At 38.7% G+C, this 14,337-nt stretch overlaps 1 protein-coding gene across 2 annotated transcripts in view; it reads right to left on the minus strand.

The window, feature by feature from the left end:
- STK32A (serine/threonine kinase 32A) overlaps nucleotides 1–14,337 on the minus strand; it is a 155,095-nt gene that overhangs the window by 66,319 nt on the left and 74,439 nt on the right. For both annotated transcript variants that reach the window (XM_069102656.1, XM_069102657.1), the window contains exon 5: nucleotides 13,866–14,039. In XM_069102656.1, the coding sequence (XP_068958757.1) occupies nucleotides 13,866–14,039 (174 nt within the window). The remainder of the gene's footprint in view (nucleotides 1–13,865; nucleotides 14,040–14,337) is intronic.

Below are 14,337 nucleotides of genomic sequence, written 5' to 3' on the forward strand. Positions count from 1 at the left end.
CTCTCTCTCTCTCTCTCTCTCTCTCTCTCTCTCTCTCTCTCTCTCTCCCTCCTTTCTGTGCCTACCATGGCAGATGACTTCAAAATCTACATATGCAGGCCTCTGACCTCTAGTCCTACAGGTCTGCTTGACATTTCCACCTGAATGTACCAAAGGTATCTGAAAACCATTATTTCTTTCCCCAAGTTGACTCTTCCTTTCAAATATTCCACTTTCTATTAAGGGCACCACTATCCTTCTAGTCATCCAGTTTTACAACCTCAGAATCACCTTTGACCCTTCTGTCTTCCTTAAGGCCAAGGTCTCCCACTGCATGTGGGGCTATCTCCACATGTCCTGATCTGTATTTTGCCACTGAACCCAGATAACTCTGGGGGAGAGAGTGAGGCTGGTGACTCGGCACAGCCCTGCCTCACCTAAATCCAATTCACTTGCCAGTCATGACATCACCACCCTTGTTGTCATGGTCCTCAAGAATGAAGGACAAACAAATAACAACACCTTACATCCAGTCAATTGCCAACCATTGTCATTCCTTCCATATCTACTTACAACACCTAAGTGCAGTGTCCTCTATAAGTCTGGTCAGCCAACAGAGAAGCAGAACAGTAGGGTGGAAAGAGCCCTGGGTATTGGGTCAGATGGGATCCGGGCTTAGCCACTGCCAGCTTATGACTGAGGCAAGCCTCGGTAAAATGAATGGAGTAAATCTGCACATCTCTTAAGTTCTCTTATAATTCTAATATCTTCTTATTCTACATCTATGAATCTTGTTGGGGATCATGGAGGTGGAAACACACATACCCCTCTGGCTGCAAAAACCCTTAATCACATCTCTCTGTTTACAGGATATGAAAGAGTCCGTTCTCTCTGATTTGGCTGATTCTCTCTAAGGGAAGTTTAACCAACATGGAAAGGTAACACTCTCTGAGGCAGGGAACAAGATGTAACTGATATCTCTACTGGACCCACTTGAATGACTTTACAAGACATTAGCTGAGCTTAATAGGCTAATTACATGCCTTTTCTGCACGTACTCTGGAACCAAGTTCCCCAGCAATCTGATACAGGACATGATAACTGTGAAACAGAAGATTAATGTGCCTGTCCCTGTTCTCTGTGAGATATAAAGAGGCATATTTAGGATCTCTCATCTTCAATTTAATGAACATTTATTAAGTACCTACTATGAGCTAGGCCCTGCGCTAAATACTTTACAAATTTCACCTCATTTAATCCTCACAACAACCCTGTGAGAGCTGCCACTATTATCATCTCCATTTTACAGCTGAGAAAACTGAGGCAGACAGATGTCCTCCTGACACCTAGCCCAGCACTCTATCCACTGAGCCAGCAGGGTGTGGTAGAAGAAATAAACACTGGTAAAGTGAACTGAATGCTGGACTGCATTCACATAAAATCCTATCTCCCTCCCCTCCCCCATAGGATACTACAGAAGCTTACATGATAATAATGCCCTGAGAAGGGAAGTTTAGCTGAGCTGCTCTCTACAGACTCAGAAAAGCTTCTGAGTTCACAATTCTAAGCTTGAATTACAATATTAGATATTTATTAAGCACCTACATGACTGCCTTGTGTTCTATTTCACAGAGATGGCAAAGCCACTAAAGCCAGGTCTATGGATTGTATTATTCTTAGCAGGGGACAACATAGAAGCAATGAGTTAGGCAGGGAAATAATTCCCTCACATTGTAGGCACACTGTGGTAAGGAAAAATTAGCAGCTTGAGGATTTTTTTTTCCATTCCTTTATTTCAATTTAATTAAATCTATTCATGTCTTTTGTTTCTACAGCCCCTTTATTCCCTTCTAATACCCACTGAGCCACCCCCTATATTAAAGAATAAAAACAAGTTCAGCAAAACTAGTCAACTGTTGACATTTCCGTCTGTCAGTGAGATCTTAGAAGTTAAGCTGATGATGACATAGGCCTCCTAGACACTTCCTAAAGTTCTTTCCCACTTCTCATTCCTCTTGGTCCTTGCGCAGAGTGGAAAAAACATTAGACTGGATCTCTGCTTGAGCACTTCACTCAGCCATTGACATTTGTGTGACCCTGGGCCTCCCACATCACCTTCCTGAGCCTGAGTTTCTCTACCATAAAATAGGAATAATAAGTAATACTTATACTACTTACTTTGTAGAGTTATTGAGTTGGAAGCACAGGGCAAACTGTAAAGTACTTTAGAAATGTGAGCTCTGATCATTATTTTCAACAAGACAGAGTAGATCTTATAACATCCATTTTATAGATATGGAAATGAAAATCCTCGTAAAGTCATACTAGGAATTAGTAGAAGACTTAGAAGCAAAACTCAGGTGTCTTGACTCTAAGCCCCAAGTCTTTTCCATTAGTGATATAGGGACTGTCTTTAATTGTATTCCCAATGCATAATACAATGCCTGGCACATAGTAGATACTTAATAAATATTTATTGAATTGAATATACTATTGAAAAAGATGTCTTCTTGGTCGTGGAAGTACAAGTGTGCCAATGTAATCAATCAATCAATAAACTTTTTGTTAACCTCCTATGTGCCGGACACATGCCTATCATTATGTTTTTTATCAATATAAATATCAATAAATCTTTTTAAAAAGAATTTAAAAGGTATCTTCCATGCCCCTTTGCAATTCTGATCAATAACCCTAAAGAACAAAGCCTAAGACTGAATCTGATTTGTTTATTGTGAGCATCAACAGAACTGTTATCTGAAGGCAAGCCAATTATTTTATGAGCAGAGGAGAGGATGGGATGATTAGGTACAAAGTATTTTGCTCCATTACTGATCCAGAACAGAATGTACTGGCCTAGACACATGAAAAATAAACTCTTCACTTGAAAATGAAACAAATTTACACTCCATGTCACTGAGAGAATAAAAATGAAACCAGTGGTACATTGCCATATTCCTTTCTAGGCAGTTTCAAATCCAGCTGTACTTTGAAATCTCAGTGGCGGAAGCAATTTATAAATCATGCACATAACTGCTAGTTTGATCAGTGTAGGGCAAAATTTTACTAAGTCAATCTTTTGGGTGGGATTTTTTTTTTTTATACTTTCCTGTCATGTTAAAAAAAAAAAGTTCCAAGCTTCAGAAAGTTAGGATGCCTTAGGGATGGCTTGAACAGATCTTTGAACACGCCCCTCCTTCCAGGCTTAGTGGGAAGATCTTGGACCTTGGACCAGAGCGATAGCCCTGGCTCGACCAGCTTTGGTGTCTGTGGACAAATGATTTTCTTTCTCTGTGGGACTCAGTTTCTTTTTGTATTAAATAAGTCAACTGTACTAGATAATCTCTAAGGTCAGTTCTAGTTCTGATATTCTCTCCTGTGAAACTATTACAAGTTAGCAGGGAAAATGCTCTCTAACAGGGTGCTAAAACCCTATTATGGCCCCCCTTTGGTGTTCACTTCAACATGTTTAATCACTTCCCAGTTTGTAAAAGGTCTAATTATTGAATTCTTCTTGGTGATCTGGATTTCACAAAAGCCAAGAGAGTGCTGTACACTAGAAAGTTCATTAGCCTGAGAATCAAGAGCCCAAGGTTTTAGTCCAAGCCATGCCACTGACTTGAGTGATACTGGGCATGTCACTTCTCCCTTAGGGTCCTTACTTCCCTCGGTTGTACAACTAGGTGATTGTGGACCTGCTGACATACACTCCAGAGCACTTTACTACTTACTATTAACTACTAACCCAAACTCCTGGTCAATTGATTTCTCCCTGAGCATTTTATCATCCCCATTTTATAGCTAAGGAAACTAAGGCAGACAGAAGTGATTTACTTAGGATCATACAACTAGGAAAATCTTAGGCTAAATTTGAACTTGGATCTTCCTAACTTCAGGCCCAGGGCTCTATCCATTACACACCCAGCAGACTCCAGATTTTGTGTCAGGTTTTCTGACTCCAAGTCCAATGCCCTATCCACTATCCCAGACTACCTCTCCAATATGCTATTTATTCTCTCTCTCTCTCTCTTTCTCCCTATCTTTCACTCTCTCTTTCCCTTCCCCCTCCTACTTCAGCTATTCACCAATTCAAAACTCCCCCGTTATTTCACACACGCCCAGGTGCTGGATCTCATATCATCCTTTCAAACAAAGATCTCTAGCTTCAGAAATGTGTCTTGAACTCTTTTATAAAATGTGACAGTGATTTCTGATTGTAAACAGCTATGCAGTCAGGGTATGCCAGAACCAGCTCATACCTGCTCCTGAAAACCAATTGTATTTTCAGAATGAGAATTTATACCCCAGAAATCAGCAAGTTCTACAAGTCAGAGCTTTGTTTATTGTTTTGTTGGTTGTCTAGACTTAAGAAAGTGATAGAGAAGGGGCGGCCAGGTAGCTCAGCGAGTAAGAGCACCGGCTCCAGTGTCGGGATGACCTGGATCAAATCCGGGCTCAGATACTCAGCACCACACCCAGAAATAACTGGCCGTGTAACCTTGAGCAAGTTACTTAACCCCGATTGCTTTATAAAAAAAAAAAAGTGATAGAGAAAATATTAATGATGCACATTAACCTATAAAGTCTGTTCTGCATAATTTTTTTTCTGAGTAGTTAAGTATTTACCAGCATATTCCTGGTTGAATTTTCAATGTGCTATTGTCTGCCTTTTTCCTGGATCCTTAACCTAACAGAGGGTCCCTCTAGCTCTAACATTCTATAATGAAACAAACAAAAAAAGATGCAGCGAATTTATTTATTTGCCAAAGATAATATAGTTCAAGCTTTCCTACAAAATGAATAAAATCATAGATTTAGAATTCTAAGGGATGTGATGTGTCATCCAATCTAATCCCTTCATTTTACAGTTGTAGAAATCAAGGATCAAAAAAGCTAATTGTCTTCTTCAAGATCACACAGGTAGGATGTACAGAGTCAAGATTTAAACCACATCCACCTGTCTTTTCACTGAATTGTGCAGCCTCCTAAAAGTAGGTGAGATTTTATTTGAAACAAAGTCCTTACATCCACCAAACCTCCCATTCCTACTAAATTATTTAAAGAACAGGATGACCTAGTTAAGTTAACCTGCACTGACTCCTGGGCCTAAAAGTGCAGGTAGCCTTGGGTGAAAATGGATGTTTCAACCCTCATTTAAAAAAAAAAAAAAGACCTGATGCATAATACAGAGAAGGTTGATTTTTCTTTTCAGAAGTGTAATTTATACTCATTTGTTATTTAGTAGCTCAAGAGCAGGTGCAGAATGAGAATGTATCAACCTAATACCCTCATTATTACCTACCATTTTGTCTCCTAGTGTAACATAGCCCCTTTTGGGTAGAGAAATTGGAGAGAGAACATTTGTCAGGTTCTATGTTTGACTTATAAAAAGGAAGACTTACCAAATTAAAGGAAAAAAGAAACTTAAAAAAATCTAACAGAAGGAGATGTTTTCTTGGAATAATAAACAGGAAGGGTTATTTGCACAATAGTTTTTTTTTAAAGGGAGAACATACAACTCAACAGGACAGTGGATCAAACATAGTTTATGTAATCAGATAAAAGATCAACATTTTTGTACTTTTCATTTACACACACTACACACACAATAATCACATACACTTAGTGTTGTAAGGATTTTGGAAGAGCATACATAGTCAATAGCTAACAGTAGAACATTCCCCAATGGTGTTAACATATGGTCATCCAGTTTCTGTACTTAGCATAGTACCTGGTATGTAGCCTCATAAATGCAAGTTGACTTACTGACTCTTATTGTAGATCTCTAATTATGGGGAACTCACTATCCCACAAAAAATCTGCTTCTACTTTTGGATAGATCTGATTGCTAAGAACTTTTCCTTAAGATGAGCCTATATCAGTATCTTTGTGGCTTTCAGCCCTTGCTCCTGGTTCCTTCTGAGGAAGGAGGGAAGCAAGGCAAAGTTAATCCCTCTTCTATGTGGGAACCCTTCAAATACTCAAATATGGCTACCATAACTCTCCATAAGTCATTTAGGAAGGTGAGGAGTCTGAAGGTCCTGCCTCTTGAGGATTAATTAAAGTCATTCACACTTTCTTATTTCTAATTAGGGGATCATTTTTCTTCCTGCCACTAAGGTCTGCAACCTTTGATTTATTGGTGACTCTTCTCTTTCCTTCATTCTCAATCCCATCATCTCCAATCAGTTGTCAAGTCTTGTTGATATCTCCACAATCTATCTTGCACTGGTATCTTGCATGGCTACCACCCTAGTTTATATCTTTATTACTTCTCACCTGGATAATAATAATTTCTACCTTTATCCAGTTCTTTAAGGTTTATAAATTGCTTAATAAATATCTCCTTGGATCCTCAAAACAAACTTGTGAAGTAGGTGCTATTATTAGCTTCATTTTTTAGATGAGGAAATGGAAGAAGAGAGTAGTTAGACGATGTGCCCATGGTTATACGGCTTATAAGTGTTTGAGGCAAAAATCAAACTTAGATTTTCCTGTCTCCGAACCCCTCACCTTATCCAGAAGCCTCCTAAATAATTGGAGAGTGATTTTCAAACTCTCCCCTCTCTGATCCTTCTTCCACATAGCTGTCAACATAGAGTTCTTAACGTACAATTCTGATCATATCACTCCCTTAGGGGCTCTAGAATCTTTAGTAGTCCTAAAGATATTTTAGGATAAAATACAAACATCTCAGGTTGGCATTTAAAGTCCATCACAGTCTAGACACTACTTCTTGTCATAAACTTTTTATTTCAGCCAAACTGACCTACATGTCATTGCCTAAATTCCTCATTCCATCTTCTGCTTCTGGGCCCTTCCCCAGGCTATCTCAAATGTTTGGAAGACATTCTTTCCTCCCCTTAACCTCTTAGAATTTTTAGCTTCCTTAAAGTCTCAGCTCAGGGGCCAGCCACCTCCTGCAAGGACTGTTCTCTGAATCCCCCTAGATGTTAGTGGAACTTCCCACCTCAAATTAGGGTGTTTACAAATATCTTTTTAACATTGTTTCCCCTTCCTCAAGAATATAAGCTCTTTGTGGGTAGGGGTTATTTTTCATTTTGTCCTTGTATCTTTAGTATCTAGTTCAGCACTTTGTAAATAGCAAGTGCTTAGTAAGTGTGTGTTGGATTGAGATGGGTAGTATGGAATGGGATGTCAGGCCTAGAGAAAGAGAAACTTAGTAGGAATGTGATTACTGTCTGACTTGAAGTCTTGAAGGGCTGACATACAGAAGTGAGATTAGAGTTGTTCAACAGTCACACTAATAATGGCAAACACTGTCAGCTGAAAGTCTAACTATAAAGGAGAAGACAGAAAAAGTATACAAAGTGAACACATCAACATTGGTTACAATTACAATTTTTAGAAAATGCAAACGGAAAACTTAGATCACTAGAGAGGCTATTTTTCCAGGATTAGCAAATTAATTAACTTGGATCTAATTTATTTCATGATGATGGATGATTATTTGTTTAAGATATAAGCTTAAGACAAGGCACTATATATTCTCCCTCTTGCCCCTTTGAAGATTGGGTCTCCTTAATTTGCTCAGGCAGGAAGTGCAGTAACCTTTCTCAAGGCCAGCTCCACTGGCAATCGGCACAGAAGTTTTGGCAGTTTGCTGTCTCTCTGCTCATGGTGGCTCACCATATTAGTGTCAGAACTAGTATGGAAACCTGACTTTGGTACTACTGAAATTCAGAACTCCAGAGCTCAAGTAATCCACCAAGATTTAGCCTCTTCAATTGCAGGGATTAGAAGCACTGGGCATTCTCAAGAATTGTTAATTTGTTATTTAAAAAAAAGATGTATGGTTAGAGATTCAAGAACATAGAATTTGTTCATAGATCTGCCTGGTGAAGCTTTAGCTTCACTTTTCACTGACAGGTAAAAACAACTGTAACAAAAACAAAAAGTGACCTCAGTTGAATGGGAAGAAGATTCTGAGTTGACAATAAAGTCTAAATGTGATCCTGACTAATGAATTTGTGAATGGTTGTTCAGCAAATGACATCATCACATCTCTGCTTAGCCTTTTGCTGTATATAACCAGCACAGCAGGCAGATGTCTTAGGGGAAAGGGCCACAAACAGTAAAAATATGGGGAAAATGATGCCACTTATGTTCTTTCTATACTAGAAGTCATCCACTTTATTCTGCACCAGGGCTAGTCTCATGTGTACAAAGAATAGGAAGAATAAAATTATGCCACAGAAAGGGCAGCTAAAAAAAATGGGTCTGCTTAGTATTTATAAGTGAAAATGATACCAGATGTTAAATCAGATGACCTTCCAACTCAAGATTTTATGGCATATAGAAATGCTGGCCTGACACAGGGCTTGAAATACATTTTTCCCCAAGGCAACTTCCTTGGGGGAAGTCATTAAAGGCTATTTTCAAATACAACTCATCTCAATTTCAAATGTCAAATCCCGAATCAATTTCAAATGCAAAACAATGGGGTAGTACCATAGATAAGCTGGATTTTATTGGTATGAATTGGAAAAGGTCTAGACAAGCCCAGTGTGCTTTAGATAGTACTCCAGGAAGGGGCCAGCAAGAGGAACCTGGCATCAGAGAAGGTAGAAGGTGACCAAATGGTGATAGAAAGTGGAAAATTCAAAATAACACATTTCACTGGCTTAACAATTTTGCCTACTCTCTACTGCCAAGGCAGCATGGCATACCAGATAAAGCACTGGACTTTAAGCCAAGAAGACCTGAGTTCATGCGACCCTAGGAGCAGAGGGCCACCAGGCTGCCAAAGCTTCTGTGCCAATCAGTAGTAGGGCTAGGCCTAGGACTGGCTGTTGCACGTCCAGCCCAGACAAAATAAGGGAACCCAATATCCAAAGGGGGAAAGGACAGGATATAGAGCTCCTTATCTTAAGATAACAAATAATAATCCATCATCATAAAATAACAAAATTAGATCCCAGTTATAATTTGCTAATCCTGCAACAATAGTCTTTCTGGACAACCAAGTCCACACACTCAACCTCTCAGTGCTCTAAGCAATTTTCTGAGACTCTAAGCTCCTGAGAAGATTCCAGTTTGCACTGGCAACAGTAAGTTGCAGAGAAAGTGCTGATGTGCATTTTTGGAGAGCAAATTTTCCAACCTGGGAGTTCTCTATACCAGAGGAATCACTGGTTTGGTCACTACCCTTCATCCTCTCCCACAGCTAAAGTTCAAACATTGAAACGCATCATTTCAAGGTTCTAGGGTCCCTATGGAAAGTTCCTCTGGGATATCATGGAACTGGTGAGAGATAAGGTTTAGTGGTCAAATAACTTTCCAGTGGCTGCCCATGTCAGAATTCTTCCAAGAGCCTCATAGGGAAGAGGATGGAAGTCTATTCCTCTTCTCACTCAGAAGGAGGCATTGTTTGTGTCATTCAGAAAACCTAGACAGTTAATGTGACAACACCATGGGCACAATCTTATTGCTGCAGGGAAGAAAAAGGGTGATATAAAAGGCAGAAAACTATCTCTTTTTTAAAGTTATTAACTCTTTCTTCAAACTTTATAGTTCTATTTCTTTTTTTGTTTCAATTTCGAATGAACTTTCTACAGTTTTGCTCCCTGTTACAATTATTTGCATAAATTGCCTAATAAAATTTCATTGTTCATACAAATCGAAAAAGCAAAAAGTTACAACTTCATTAGTGTCTAGGGCTTCTTGGAGATGAAGAAAGTATCAAACGTTCATTGATATGTGACTTTGATACAAGGTGACTCATCACTTAACAATTGTTTGACAATTCATCCCATATACCCAAATTACTCATTGAATTTCCTCAAAATTGGACATGAAGACACTAATAGAAATTTATCCATTAATTTTTAACTGTGGCAATTAGTTTTCCCGAAAATCATTCTTCAGAGAGATCACTGTGATTTGCATATCAGGCAAGAGTACTGTCAAGGGAGTGATTGTAATTAGTTTTGTTATTCTTAAGGTTTAGTTTTTTTTTTTTGTGTGTGTGTGAAAACAAACACTTTTTTTGGAGGGTAGTTGGGTTTAAGTGACTTGCCCAAGGTCACACAGCTACTAAGTATTAAGTCTAAGGGAAGATTTGAACTCAAGTCCTCCTGACTCCAGGGCCAATGCTTTGGTTCACTTTGCCACCTAGCTGCCCCATAAACACTTAAAAAAAATACATTTAATCTTCATTAGTTGAATTAAAGTAGTAAAAAGTGAAAGTCCAGGTGGAAACATTGGAAATTCATGCTGTCCTTCCAAACTTACTGAAGAGCAACCTTGAAATGTTTTGACTTAAGGAACATCTTGGAGTAAGAAATAAGAACAAGAATTTCACAAGAATATATGGCTGAGAAAAAAATGTGGGATTTATAGGTTATCACCCTTCACCGTGAATCCCCCAGAAAGACTAAAGAAAGGAAGGATCTGGATTTAGGGAATGATTTTCTATTGAATGTTGCCTTACATAAAATAAAAGATATTAAAGCTTGAAGGGACTTTAGAGAACATCTATCCCAACTTTGCCACTTTATGAGATGAGGACACCGAGTTCCAAAGAAATAAAAGTATTGAACCAGGGTCAAGCAGCCAATAAGAGGCAGAAGTGGTATGAGATCCCAAGCCTTCTGATTCCCAAACTTCTCTCTACTATCATATGTCACCTTTACTATTCCTTTAATTGTAATTGATCTCTTTCTTTTCAGAGTCCCTATAGCAGAGGCAGCAAACAGGTGGCCCACAAGACTTGGGAGGGCAGCCAGAAGCAGATTAAAACATAGCTCCTCTCTGATTTTAATAGGTAGATTTTTAATTAAAAATATATAAACATGTGTGGTTTTCTAAGTCTGAATGTGATCCACAGGCATCCTTATGCACAGTTTAGTGGGCCCTACATTCCTTTTAATCCATTTAATTTTTGTCCCACATACAACTGATAGGCTTAGGACTAGATGAGGACTTTGAGGGGATCAGCCCTTATACATCACAGGTGATCAAAGTAAAATGCAGAGAAATTTTGTGACTTACCTAAGATCACACAGCAAGTCAGTGACAAAGCTGGAACTAGAAGCCAGATCAACTTATTAAATACACAGTCTCAGATAATGGAACGTACTCTAACTGTACTGCATTAGAAGCATCTTGAAGACAAGGGCTATAGAGAGACCCCTTCTTCATACCTACCCCATAGTTCCTAGCAGAAAGGTTTGCTCACACAAGCCAGTGGCATGAACTATCTCATTAGAAAGAAGTTCAACACAAATGGGTTGGAAATTAGCAACAATTTTTGATAGAATGAAGGACAGCGAAGGGATAAAGATTTAAAACACCAAATGTATTCACTTCTTTGTTCCTGTAGTCCACAAGTATTTATTAAGTCAGGCACTTTGATAAGAGCCATACATAGAAAGAAAGGTAAAAACAGTCCCTTCCCTAAAAAAGCTTACATTGTAATGGGGGAGAGAAGTGAATAATTAAGTCTGTACAATATATATACAGGGTAGATGAAGGTAAGGCACGAGGAAAGTACTCCTGCAGAAGGTGGACTTACGCTGAGACTTAAAGGAAGCTATTGAAACTAGGAGACAAAGGTGAGGGGGCAGAGGACTCCAGTGGTGGGAAATGGCCAGTACAAAGATTTGGAAGTAGATTCTCATTCTGACTCATAAACAGCTTGGGTTAAATGATCACAGGTATATGAGGGATGGGGGATAAAAAGGGACAGAATGAAACCAAGTCAGGGACATACATACATAATGTATATATGTGTATATATGTACATATATATGTGTGTGTGTACATATACATATATATATATATATGTGTTTGTGTGGGGAGAGAGAGAGAGAAAGAGAATGTGCACAGAACTTAAATGAAAATAGATTCTGTGTTATAAAGAAAAGAAAAAGATTTAAAAGATGTTTTGAAGTACTGCCAGCTTCACATAATGACTCGTCCTTCCTGATTTCTACATTGTCAGCAACCAAGACTCCAGAAGGTAGCTGGCAATTTTCTTGGGATGATGAATGAGAGAAAAGACAGTGGGGGCAAACTCTGCAAGATGAAAAGGACCTTCCTGATGAAAAAAAAAATGTTTTTCAACCAGCTGCTGGTATTCAGAAGAAACACAGCCAGAACAAGGGGTCGGGTTTAAGGTGATGTTAGTAACAGGGGGCTTATCTAGCTATTGTGACAATACTAGGTATGAAAGTTCCTGTTCCCCAAGGTAAAAAGTAATGAAGACTAGTGGAAAAGGGATTAGAGTCAGGAGGCCTGGGTTTGAGAACGACCTCAGTCACTGTGTGATTTTGGGCAAGATTTAATCTCCTGTCTGCCTCAGTTTCCTCCATCTACATATGAGTATTGTAACACTTCAACTAAACTTCACAGAGTTGTGAGAAATATCAGTGTTTCCTTTTCTCAGTCTTATTTTGCTACTGATTAACTTAGCAAATGTACAAATCTCCATTTCTAATGGCTGGGGCTTTCTATCACTTTGGCCTGGAAATGGTAATATGTACTCTAAGGATTCTGAGCTCTTTGTTGACTTAAAGTAGCCAAGTCACCACTTTACAATTATCTAAAAGGAAAAATGGTGGTCACAAAAGATAAAGAAATGGTATTTAAATGCTCTTCAACCAAATGCTAGGTGATCAAAGCAAAGGCGTCATGTTTTGTGGACTTCCCTTAATTATGTAGCTACTAAGGTTTTGCAACATAATGTGCTCATTTCAGTATTTTTTAGGAGAAGCAGAAAGCAGTGTGTGGTACTGGGTTTGTAGTCAGGCTGAGAGGTGAGTGTGAATGCCATTTTAGAACTTAGTAACTGGGAGATAATGGATATGTTTCTTAGGCTCTCAGGTCTCATTTGTAAAATGGAGATGATGATAAAAGTACTCCCTACCCCATAAGCCTGTAGCAAGGGTCAAATGAGAATGTAGGTTAAACACTAGATAAATGAGTTGTTAATATTATTAGATCCTTAGTTAACTGTGCTTCATAGTCTCTTGTCTACACTGGCTTGTGATCTTCACTGGATGTCTCCCCACTTAGAATAACCAGAAAATGCAGTCCCAAACAGAATAAAATGTATATGATGCTACTTAGTCTGTGATGAAAACTTGTGTTTATTTGAATAGCATAAAGCAGAGCGATTAACCTAAGTAGCTACTTCAAAGCATTGATAATCCTCCTTGATTTACAAACCTCTTTATTTTTCTTTCCTCTTTTGTCCTCTCTACCCCTTTTCCTCTATCAATATGAAATACAGATTAAACTGTTTTAGAATAACTCACAAACGGGTATCTTTAAAACTTAAAATTTTCTTTTCTCTCCCTTTGTCCCTTTCCTCTATTTTTTTTTCTTTCTTCTTTATCAAAATGAAATACAGATTAATCTTTGTCTTCCAAAAACTTGAAAATATATTTTGTAAAACTTTATAAATCTCTTCCCCTCTCCCCCTCCTCCCATTTCTCTATCTCTGTGTCTTTTATAAAAATGAAATACTGAGTATATTTTAATTTTAGAATAACTTTCAATTGCTGTTCTTTTTTTAAAGGTCCTTTCTTTTTTCTACTCTCTCTGTTTTTTTTTTTTTTGGCTTTTGGAGGGCAATTGGGATTAAGTGACTTGCCCAAAGGCACTAGCCACCCCTCTACTCTATATTTTCTTTGCCTTTCTTTACTTCTTCCTTCTCTGTTCCTTAGGCCTACCAGTTGCATTGACATTGCTAAGCCCCAGTAGAAAGCCATCTAGGATGATAGAACTGCTGAGCTCAGTGTAGTATCTCACCAACATCAGGTATCCTGTGACCTCTTAATAGATATTCAGATTCAACTGAGATCTTCCTAACTCTGAATGTCATCTTCCTGAAATAAGTCCCGAAACCCATGCCCACAACTGACCTATGGATGATGCGTTGATTCTGGAGGTAGTCCAATGCCATGGAGAGCTCACAGATGAAGAGCTTCACCGCGTCTTCTTGGAAGCGGACATTCTGCTGCAGGTGATAACGCAGATCGCCACCCAGCAGGAGATCCACCACCATAAACATGTCCTCCTCATCTTGGAAGGAGTACCTATAACAGCACATGCCCCAGAGACATAAGTTAAATGACTTCACAGACCACCGAGTAGCTGATTGTTCAATGGAAGAGAGTACCTAGGTCATTAGTAATGCGATTCTAAACATATCCTGGAAGGATTAGAACAGTCTGGATGGAAAGTTTTCATCACAGACTATGTAGCATCATCTACATTTTATTCTGTTCAGGACTCTGTTTTCTTCTTGTCACCAGCTATGTGACTGCAAGTCATTTAACCTCTTTGTGCATCACTTTCCTCACCTGTAAAAGAGTGAGATTAAGACCTGAACTC

This window comes from Petaurus breviceps, unplaced genomic scaffold (genome assembly GCF_028583685.1).
Source record: "Petaurus breviceps papuanus isolate PSGF00001 unplaced genomic scaffold, PetGlider_PUasm1.0 551, whole genome shotgun sequence".
Taxonomy (NCBI): Eukaryota; Metazoa; Chordata; class Mammalia; order Diprotodontia; family Petauridae; genus Petaurus; species Petaurus breviceps.